This window comes from Arachis ipaensis, chromosome B2 (assembly GCF_059453495.1).
Source record: "Arachis ipaensis isolate K30076 ecotype BB chromosome B2, ASM5945349v1, whole genome shotgun sequence".
Classification (NCBI taxonomy): domain Eukaryota; kingdom Viridiplantae; phylum Streptophyta; class Magnoliopsida; order Fabales; family Fabaceae; genus Arachis; species Arachis ipaensis.
In genome coordinates this window covers 121556807-121568851 of record NC_142437.1, presented here as the reverse complement: position 1 = coordinate 121568851, position 12045 = coordinate 121556807, and the positions used below count along the sequence as shown (strand labels likewise).

At 27.8% G+C, this 12045-nt stretch overlaps 1 protein-coding gene and 1 pseudogene across 1 annotated transcript; both read right to left on the bottom strand.

Moving 5' to 3' along the window:
* Nucleotides 1-3437: 3437 nt before the first annotated feature.
* LOC148575447 (uncharacterized) lies at nucleotides 3438-5529 on the bottom strand. Its single transcript, XM_088506238.1, has 3 exons — nucleotides 5402-5529; nucleotides 5123-5316; nucleotides 3438-4069 (listed from the first exon to the last, which is right to left on the bottom strand). The coding sequence occupies exons 1-3, from the start codon at nucleotides 5527-5529 to the stop codon at nucleotides 3438-3440; spliced, it is 954 nt and encodes a 317-aa protein (XP_088362364.1).
* Nucleotides 5530-6802: 1273 nt separating this feature from the next.
* Nucleotides 6803-8460, bottom strand: LOC107627968 (MATH domain and coiled-coil domain-containing protein At3g58210-like; annotated as a pseudogene).
* Between the last annotated feature and the right edge of the window lie 3585 nt (nucleotides 8461-12045).

Below are 12045 nucleotides of genomic sequence, written 5' to 3'. Positions count from 1 at the left end.
AGATAGGATATTCCATGAGCTAATGCATCATTCAAATCTCTCTTATTATCAAAGTCTTTTTCAGCAATTTCCAATTATCTTTTTGCCCTCTTAACCCTGTCTTCAAGATCAACCACATAACCCTTCAGCTTTGTCACCATCTCTTCTTTCACCATATAAATTTTCATACTCAGTAATCATCAAATCTAACTATCTCAACTTCATCCCATAAATCTTGAAGCTCTTTACAAGCAGCATCATCATTCAACATATCTTTAACTTTCTTAGTTTTGAATGGAATTATTATTAATTACCACGCCAAGGTGTTAGGAAAAAATAAAAAATAAAACTGTTAACTAGTGTCCTGCCTGTTATATATATTGTGATACTTCATAGTATTTATAACGAAAAAAAAGTTTAGTAAGCTATAATTATTTAAACGAACCTACCAAAACAATTATTTTTAGCAGCTATTATTTTATTTTGTTTTTACCTGTACTAAAAATAACTCTTAATATATTTTAAATTGTCTTATAGTTTGTCTGTCTATAAAAGATTTTAGTAGGTAAAGACATTTTTAAAGATTATAAAAATTATATAATTATTATTTTAGCATATAATAATAAACGTGAATATAAAATTATCATAAAAATATAAGATAAATAATAGATATAACGACCATTGTATTAAAGCCACTAAAAATAATTTTTGCCGCAGTGATGATAGTCGGAAGATCAATATTTGATCCCTGCATGATTCCACAACAATAATCCTAGTGTAAAGAATAACCGGAAATTTTTCTAAGTATTATTTACACGGCTGCTGAAACAAAATACTAAGAAAGTCAAGATAAAAAATAATATAAAATTAATTCTTTTTTTTTAAATTATAACATTAGCTTAATTTTGTTATTTTATATAATTAATTTGTTAAAAAAAGAAACCAAAAATTTTATATATATAGGGCTTGGGGATCATGTCCGACCCACGCTCTACCTCTAGTTATATTTAGACTCTTTCAAATAAACATGACCCTTAATAATAATATATAAACTATCAACATAGTAAAATGAAGATGGAATAAAAATGGGATAGGTGGTTAATTATATTTGGATGAAAATATTCGTTATACTTGTTTTTGTCATTTTGTCATCAGCCTGATTAATCAAAGACAACTTTAAACTTGCATATTGGTTCCAGTTAGTATTAGAATTCCCAGCATGCAAACAAATTTGAACGACATCATCTTCATCGTCGTCTGGAGAAAAATCTATCCTCCTAAACAAGATAAAAAAATAAAAGCCATTGAGAAAAATTAAAATAACCCCAAAATTAAAGTAGGAGCTAATTCAATAATTTCAAGCAACGTACCACGGATGAGAGCCAACGAAGAATGTCTCAGACTCAGAGTGGATATCCTGGTATCTCTGAGCAAGGAAGTTGTTGATGGTCCAAGTGAACTTCACAATTGTTTCCACCATTCCTTTTTGATCCTCCATTTCCATTTCCACAATTGTAAGTAAAGATACTGAGAAAATTTGAGCCTAAATATACTTGAAACTTGATCTATTTATGTGAGTGGAACAGGCTAAGCTGCGTAACTTGAAACTTGAAACGTAACGAATTTAACTCTTTTTTCAATACAAAACTTTTCTTGTTCCTTTCAATTAATGGCTCAATGCCTTTTAGATAAACCATTATTATTAGAAATCAATAATAGCCACTCCCGTTGTTTTTTTTAAAGTACTTGTCAATTAATTATAATTTTTTTATATTATTTCTAATTTTTTTATTGCATCTCATTTAATTTACTGCCTCAAAAAATTAATTTTAACTTAATTTTACTATAAAGATTTGTATTCTTAAATTAATTAATTAACTTAATTTTACTGCTTTAAACCCTTTATAAAAACAATAAAAGTTTGATTATTATTATTATTATTATTATTATTATTATTATTATTATTATTATTATTATTTGGGAATAAAAAAGGCACACATGCATGCATGAGTACATGAAGAAATGACCTTTTTGTTTTATAATAAATTGAAAATTTGTAATCAATAAAAGTGGCTAATAATTAAGTTGAGTAATTTTTTCGTGGTTCAAAACTGAGATCTTAATCATCGTCCATGAATTGAAAACTACACTACAGCACTACTTGTGAATTGTGATTAATTAATTATTAATCTATACATATTCCTACCCTATCTGTCATTAAACATTGGAAAAATATAGGTCAAATGTATTGGAAGAATAATCCAGAATTGGGTCAAATTCAATGTTTAAAGTTTGAACTCAATACTAGCTAGCTACTTCAATATAACAACATATTAATAATTAGTAATAACAATTGAAAGGGAATAAAGAAATTAATCTCCATGTTATTATAGTTGTGAATTTCGAAGAGGTTAGGACTTATAAACGTCTTTAATACCATTTTGGCATAAGTTTGCGACATGCGAGAATTCCTTCCCAATATGTCTGACGTGATAATTTCTACCTTTATTATTAGATGGTTTATCAAAAGTATTAATAAATCATCCAGAAATTCACTGTGATTTCGAACGCATTCAATTTAATACATTGAAATTCCAATTATTTTTTTTCAATGATAATAGAGTGTGGTATTATTACAATTTGACAAAAATTACCACTGATCCAAATAGTTTAATGCATAAAGACGTAAAGGTAAATTGGGGTCTCTCAAAAAAATATGAATAAAAGACAAACACCAACAAAAAAGTTGAAATTAGATAAAAGACCTAATTCTTCTCAATTAATTAATTAACAAAGTTCAATAAATTTAATTGTTAACAAAAGTTTGTATTTTTTAATTCATTTCTTTCCGATATTACACTCTACTTAATTAGATTGTTAACAAAAACTCATTATTTAAGAAACTCAAGATAAAAAATAAAAATATAAACCAATGTCAAAAAACAGAGAGTTAAGTAGTTAAAAAATAAGTCTATTCTAAAAAAAAAAAACAACTCTCTTTATCCTAATTTGTTAAATTTTAAAATTAAAAATAAAAACTATTTTTTAACTAATTGATTCTAAATTGGCTTTATATCCTAATTAATTTTTTAAACTTTTTTTATAGTAAGAAAATTTAAAAAAAAAATTGAGCCAATTATAATTTTAAAACTTATTGAGTTTAATTTTAAATTTTGGGGACTTAATAAAACCTATAGAAAGTCAAAAATTGAAAAGAAAAAAATAATGGAACCTATAGAAGGTCGTTCATAAGGTAGGGACATTAAAAAATAAATGAATAATATAATTCAGAAAGACAAAATCACAATAAGGAAATTAAAGGATGAAATAGCAAGTTGTTTAATTTCATTAGAAGAACATACATTAGAAGCTAGAAATAGCAATGTTGTAATTTCCTTTCAACCAAGATAGTAAGCCAAAAAAAAAAAAAAAAACAATTCCATAATTAGTATCATATATTAGAGATAGGATATTCCATGAGCTAATGCATCATTCAAATCTCTCTTATCAAAGTCTTTTTCAGCAATTTCCAATTCCCGTTTTGCCCTCTTAACCCTGTCTTCAAGATCAACCACATTTCCCTTAAGCTTTGTCACTACCTCTTCTCTCTGAATATAATCTTTCATACTCAGTGCTGATCTAACATGAGGCTCAAGCCATGTCAAATCATCAAATCCAACTCTCTCAACTTCATCCCATAAATCTTGAAGCTCTTTACGAGCAGCATCGTCATTCATCATATCCTTCATTTTCTTAGTCTTGAGAAAATGAAGAACTCTTCCCAAAGCTGTGAATCCACCTTCAATGAACCTTTGGCTACTCTTTATAAGGCTTTCAATAAGAGAAGGGTGCTTTGAACATGCTTTATCGAGCAATTCAAGATGAACTTTTCCGATTTTCCCTCCACCATTTAAATCTATTAACCTGCTCCCAAGCGAGGCATTGTTATTCACAGAAGCTTCGGCAACAATGACGCACGAGTCGTTTACAAGAAACCCATTTTTGGAGTCGAGAAATTTGTCAAAAGTTATGAACGATGAACAACCCATTCTAACATGGCTTTTTAAGAAATCAATACAGATATCATCACCTGGAAAAATGACAAAACAAATTAAAGGTAAGAAATTCTTTTGATGACGATAAATTGTATTAAGATTATTGAATACTATCTCTTCAAAATGTAGTAATGAAAATGACATTATGAATTAATGGGAATGCATGCTATGGAGTTCGGTAGGTGACAATGTGAATTAGGAAGAATAATATAAAATTGAATGTAGGTTATGAGAATAAATACTAGATTAATCAATATTATTTGTGTAACTAAGCTTAAGTAGATTAATGACTTAGTCTTGTAGTATTTAATGTATTATCAGTGTGGCAGATAGGGTTTAAAGAAAACTAAAGTCATATCTTAACACAATATATCACAATTTCAAGCAATATGATTTTTAACTGGGCCAAATATAGATATATTAAAATTAGTCATTGATAAAATATAAAAATATAAAATACATATTAAAAATAAATTAAATATAATATGACTGATTTTAGTAATTAATTTTTAAAATATAAATAAAATTTTTGTATAATTTATATTATTTATTAACAAATAGTTAGTTCTCCGGCTATAAGGTGACCTTTTTAGTTTGAAATTTTTGATAATGAAAAAAGAATAATAAGATATGATTTTTTGAATGATCATCGTCGGAGCATCTATATCGGTGCATGATTCCACGATATTCTTATAAGCAAATTTTCATACAAGTTATTTACACTCAATCAAATAAACATGCCCTTGATAACAATAAGGAAAAGTATATGGATGATGATATTCGCATACATACCCCTCTTGTTTTTAAAAAGGAAAAATCTAAGAGGCAGCAATTTTTGTGTTTTATGGTCAATACTTAACCATTAAAAGAAAGATGAGTAATCTCCCACTATTGGATGTAATCTCTCACCATTAAAAATACTATTAAAAACACTATTGATAACCAATTAATAGTTACAAAACATAAAAGTTGCTGGCTACTAACACTCCTCTTTTAAAAAAGATTAGAAGTTTAATGCATGTTTCTAGCGTAAAGCAAATAAAAAAAATAGAAAATCACAAAATTAAAAAAAAATGTTGGTCACTTACTAGTTGTCTTGGTTCTCGTCATCTTGCAATCAATTTGATTAATTAAGGACAACTTGAATCTTGAACAACATAGGATCCGCTCAACATGAATAGCAGAATCCACAGCAACAAAATAAATTGACAATCCTTTTTCTTCTTCTTCTTCGTAATCTTCGTCCTCGTCGTCGTCACCTTCACGGTATAACAATAGCCTCCTAAACATGATTAAAAAAAAGTAAAAAAATTAAAGCACTCCAAATATTAAAGTAGGAGTTAATTATTCAGTTGCAAGCACCGTACCATGGATTAGCACCAGCGAAGAACGTCTGAGAATAGAGCATCTTGCAGTTCTTCAGTTCTTGAGAGAAGTTGTTTATAGTCCATGTGAACTTCACAACTGTTTCCAGGTTTGCTTCTTGATTCAACATTTCCTTATAATTAAGTAAAGACTTTTGTTAAGAAGCGAAGCTTCGGGGTTATCTTGTTTTATATATGTGAGTGGAACAACCTAATAAGCTGCGTAACTTGATACTTGAAATGTAACGTTTTTTTAGGTAAACTTTTAATTTCTTGTTCCTTTAATTAATGGCAATGCCTTTTAGATAAACCATTATTAAAAGAGAATAATTGCCACCCCCATTGATTTTTTAAACATTTTTCAACTAATCATCAAATTTTCTTTTTTGTTTAAAAAAAAAATGAAATTATGATTTCCGTTGCATCTTATTTAATTTATTGCCTTGAAAAATTAATAAATTTAATTTATTTTAATTTTACTATAAATATTTATACTCTTAACTATTAATAATTCTATTGAAAATATGACTCTTGTTTTTTTTTGAAAAAAATATCTGATAAATACATGAAGCAATTATCTTTGGTTTCATCGTAAATAGAAAACTTGTAATAAATGAAAATGCCTCCAATAGTTAAGTAGAGAAATTTTTTCGTAGTTCAAAATTGAGATGTTCATTTCCCATGCATCGAAAACAACTACACTACGGGCTACGGCACTACTTGTGAATTGTGATTAATTATTAATCTTTACATATTTCTATCCGATCTTTCATTGAACATTTGAAATATATATAGAATGTTGTTATTAGTTTATATATATATATATATGAAAAGTAATCCAGAATTGGGTAAAATTCAGAGTTTATTTGAAGTTTGAACTCCATATATACGACCTGCTTCGGAGTGCTTCAATGCAACGACATATAATAATTAATAACAACAATTGAAAGAGTCTAGAAAGTTTTTCTCTTGGCACTTCAAAAGTAAGAATAGTAATATTTTTATATATAGTGGCCTAGTGTGTATAAACTAATGAGAATAATGTGATCAAAACTGAAAAAAGAAAAAGAAAAAAAAAAGATGCGGCCAATTGTTTACTATGACAGGGAAAAATAAGGGACATAAAATAGTGGAGGAGATGGGAATTTGGTAGAAAAAGTGAGTAAAAAAAGAGTAATGATATATAATCAGTATAATTTATTATTTTTATTCACAATTAATTAATACCAACGTGATAATAATGTGTTCGTTTATTGCTTAGAAAATTGTCATTGATATTTGATAATCAAGCTAGTAAAAACTTCTACCTTTATTATTAGATGGTTCAACAGAGAAAGGTGAAAATGTGATATAAAAGATATATAAATAATAAATTATGAGTTAACAAGAAGATATGTTATGCTATTAGAGTATTTCACATGCTAGCTCATCATTCAAATCTCTAGCTACATAGCCTTCTTCCTCTTTCACTAATTCCCTTCTTGCTTTTTCAAGACCTCTCCCTGCAACAATCATTTTTTCTTTAAGGCTCTTCACCTCACCCTCCAGAGCAACTACAGTACCCTTAAGCCTTTTCACCTTCATTCCTCTCTTCTCCATATAATTTTTGGTACCCAATGCAGATTCAACATGTTCCTTTTCAACCAACTCAAATCATCAAACTTAACTATCTCAAGTTCCTCCCACAAATCTTGAAGCTCTTTACAAGCATCATCGTTCATCATGTCCTTCACTTTCTTAGTCTTAAGAAATTGCAACACTTTCCCTAATGTTGTGAATGACCATTCATTGAACTTTTGACTCATGTTCCTCTTTTTATGGCTTTCAACAAGATTTGGACGCCTTGAACATACTTTTTCCAACAATTGAACAAACTCTTTTTCTATTCTGCATAGACCCTTGAAATCCACTAACACATTATCCTTAGGAGATTCATCATCATTAGTATCTGTATTTTCATCATGTTGGTAGTTATCATCATTAGTATCTGTATTTTGATCATCATATCCAAAAACCTCAGCAACAATGGTGCATGTGTTATCCACAAGAAACCCATTGTTAGGACTTAGAAATTCATCTGAAGATATAAACGATTTGTAACCAAATTTAACATTCTCTGAGCTGAACAAGTGCTTGTTCTCTGCCAAAATAAAATCATACATTAAAAGTAGTAAAAATAATGGTATAAAATATATTCATACTTATAAAATAATGACAATAAATTTGGAGAAAATTAAATTAAATTCTATAAACGCACGGTGTCTAATATATGAATCCTCTGGTAAATGCTAGTATTTGCAAATTAAATCATGTAGAAATATAATTATTTATGCTTCAAATGGAAACCCTATATTCATAAGAATAGTACACATAATTGAAGCTAACAGCATGATACCACAGATTTCAAGCAATTGAAAGTGAAGAGGCAAAAAAAAATTTAGAAACCATTAATTTTTAGTATATTTGGCTATTATTTAATCAGCATAAATACTAAATTATCTTTAACAAATAAATTTTAATAATTTATGTGTATAAATTCTAAAAAAATATAGCTATAAACGATATCGATTTATATGTGTAAAATTCTGATAAATAAAAATATAAACTACATCTCTTTTATGTTAAAAAAAAAATTACTTAGCATTGCTAAAAAAAAGATTAAGAAAGATATACTTGTCCTAGTTTTGGTCTTTTTGCGACAGAATTCATTAATTAGAGACAACTTGAAGCCAGCATATCTGGTTTTGGCATTAGCAATGTACACAGCATCCAAATAAATTGACAAGCCTTTTCCGGTGTTGGCAGCTTTTGGGGTTATCATAATCCGCCTACAATAATCAGATTTAAAGGAATCATTAAAAATGGTTATTGATAGATTAAAAAAATATGAATGAAAACTTTGAAAGTGCATGCATGCATATAAATTGAAATAATATATACCATGCATAGGACCCAGTGAAGAAGGTTTCGGAGTGGAGCCCCCTGCATTCTACTAACTCGTAGAAATTTTTTATGGTCCATGTGAACTTCACAATTGTTTCAACCCGAAAGTGATCCTCCATTTCTAGAACCTAACTGTATTTCTCATTTGCTGATTCAGTAACTTAAAGCGACAAGGTAGGAATTCGGTCTTATAAACATGCTTTTAATTACCCAAATCGTTATCTTAAGTGGGACATTTTAGGGAGGGATGATTTCAATTTTTTTTAACAATCGAGAGAATAAAGTGTGATTTTTTACTATTAATTTTATAAGTAGAACAAAAAATAAATATAAAAAAGAAAATAATAAAAAATTAGAAATCACACTTTACACTCAATAATTGAGAGAATCCATTCCCACATTTTAGTTATCCAGATTTTAAGAATTTATCTATTATGTATCTTTCATTAAATTTATAAATTAAATTTTTTTTAAAAAATATAAAAAATTAATTTTTTAATGTAAATTTTTTTATATTTATTAAATAAAAACATTTAAATTTTTTTATTAATAGTAATAACACATAGTAGCTAAATTCTTTAAAATATTGAGTTTCTAATGTTTATTTTTGTCCGACATTATTGTCTTTTTTTTTTAATTTGATCTATTTAATCGAAATAACTATTTTAAAAATTTTAAAATTTTTTAAAGATTGATTTATAGATCACTTTTAAAATCAAATTAGAGAAAGATAAAATTGTCTAACGAAAATAAATATTAAAATTTATTTTGTGTATTTTAAAATATAAAAGATCAAAGTATCTAATTTTAAAAATTTTAAAGGTGAATTTAAATAATTACTCTTTATTTAAAGTATTTGTCAATTAATATATAATCCATTTTTAAAAAATAACAGAAAATAGAAATCATTATTTTCATTATTGCAGTTAATTCACAGCCTTAAAAACAATAAATTTAATTTAATTTAACTTTATCATAAAGATTTATATATATTCTTTTAATTAATTAATTTTTTGAGAATATGACACTTGTTAAAAACGGTACTGGGGTGATCTAAAATTGGATGATTGGGTTCAGATAGAAGGCTCAAACAATGTAGGATGGTGGTATCTGACTTGTTCACACTGAGGAGCCGCTGTCTGAGTTGTACGAATGCATTTGAATAGGTGGGGAGTGGTACCTGCAAGACACTCCGATGCCTAAGTCAACAAAGAATTAAGCAGGTTTTAAGTGTATTGGAACTTAAGTTTACCTGAGGGTGTCAGTGTATTTATAGAGAAGGAATCAATAACTATCGCTGAAATAGTTTCACTTCTGATGATGGATAACCATTCCTTTATCTTAGGAATGTTGGGATCTCTCTTCTAAAAGTGAGTAAGAGATTTAAGGAGGCAGTTATTCATTTGAATAAATAAGTGCTGATTGCTTGTTGGTGTCGACTCCGACTTCTTAGTAGAGGTCGAATAGTCAATAAATACCATCTTTTTAGATTGAGCCTCTTTAATTGAACCTGACTTATGTTTTGGAGCAGGATAGAAACAAAAACAATAAAGAGAAATTCTCTACAGACAAGTGTTTTTTATACAAGTCTTTACAAGTCATTTATATTAACGCGCTTCAAACCGTTTTCACTGCATCTCCTTCTTTTTCTTGCTGCACGTTCTTCTTCCTCTTCCTCTTCTTCTTCTTTTCTTTCGTTTCTTGCCTTCTCTTTCTCCTTCTTCAATCGTTATTGCACGTTTTCATTGCACCTTCTTCTTCTTCTTCTTGCTGCACGTTCTTCTTCCTATTCTTCTTCTTCTTTTCTTTCGTTGCTTGCCTTCTCTTTCTCCTTCTTCATTTACGTACTTTTCTCTCTGTTTTCTTTCTTCGTTATTCTCGATTTTCATTGTTTTTTGACATCAAGTTCTGAAATCGTTTTTGAAGAAGAAGAAGCAGCAGAAGATGAGGAGAAGAAAGAGAAAGAGTTCTGAATTATGCATAAGGTGTACTTCAACGAATTTGGGTGTATTTCTTAAATTATTTGGGTGTAGTTTTGTAATCCTTTGGGTGTATTTCTGTAATCGTTTGGGTGAATTTCTGTAACCGTTTGAGTGTATTTTTGTAATCGTTTAGGTGTATTTCTAAAGTTCCATTCTCTTCAAATTTGGCAAGAAACTCGTTTTCATGGAGGAAGAAGAAGAAGAGTCGTTCATAATGCATGGTGAGTAGCGCGCTTTAGAAAGAGAAAGTGGTTAAATAACGTACATTTATTTACTCTTAAATGTAAAAGTGTAATGCGTGTGTTTTGTTTGGTTATAAGTCAAAAAGACTTATATGTGTAGTAGGCCTCAACAATAAAAGTCTTATTATTATTTGAGAATGAAAAGGCACACATGATGATGAACTTGGTTTCATCGTAAATTTAAAATTTGTAATCAATGAAAACGGCCAATAATTAAGTAGAGTAATTTTTTCGTAGTTCAAAATTAAACTGAGATTTTCATCGTCCATGCATTTAACACTACACTACGTATACACGCATGTGAATTGTGATTAACTATTAATTATTAATCTCCACGTATACATATTTCTATCCTCATTGAACATTGGAAATACACATGCCAATGTATTGGAAGAATAATCCAGAATTGGGGTAAAATTCAAAGTTTAAAGTTTGAACTCTATGAAGAGATAAATTAAATGGGCATGAATGATATTTTATATAGTAAAATTGAGTAGAAGTGATGAGTAAAAAGAGAGAATCAGATTGGCAATACATCTTAATTACACGTGTTAAAAATAAAAACATTAACATACATCAGAGAAAATAGAGAGTAAAAGATTTAAATCTAAAAATCAATTTAAATTTTATGAGAATTAAATCTTAAAATTTTCTATTTTATTATTAATTTATTACATTCACAATTATATTATTTTTATTTTAAATTAAAGTTTTAAATTCTTATATCATTAACCCTAAATAAAATTTTTAAATTAACACAACACATTTTATAAAAAAAAAACTAAAATCTCAAATTCGTTAGTCTCAATTTATTGAAAATTAAAAATATAAAAAAAATTGTTGGTTTATGATGACTTGCAAAATAAAAAATAAATAGTAACAAATCAATTTCAATTCGTGGATTATAAATGTTATATGTTTAAAGTTATGGATATTATACATATAAAATTATGAATGTTAAATTAGATATATTTTAATAAGAGAAAAGGATAAATCGATCCCTAATTTTTTTGTTCGCGGACATTTAAGTCCCTGAAGATTTAAAAATACATTTAAATCCTTGACCTTTTCAAAATCTGGACATATCGATTCCTGAGTCTAATTTGTCCAATTTTAAAAATTCTCTCACGTATGCATTCGTATCAACTAGGTCAGTACAACAGAAGTCACGTTTGATTTTTCCGATAAGTCCGACAGACCCAAGTGAACATGAGGGATCGATATGTCCAGGTTTTGAAAAGGTCAAAGACTTAAATGTATTTTCACATCTTCAAGGACTTAAATGTCTGCGGATCAAAAGGTTAAGAATCTATTTGTCCTTTTCTCTTTTAATAACTTCAACTATGCAACTTATATATATATATTATAAAATAAAAATAAAATATGAAAAAATTATAAAATAAATTATTAAATATAATTATTAATTGAACAGATTAAAATCAATAAATAAATATACATACGAATATCAATTAAAAAATAT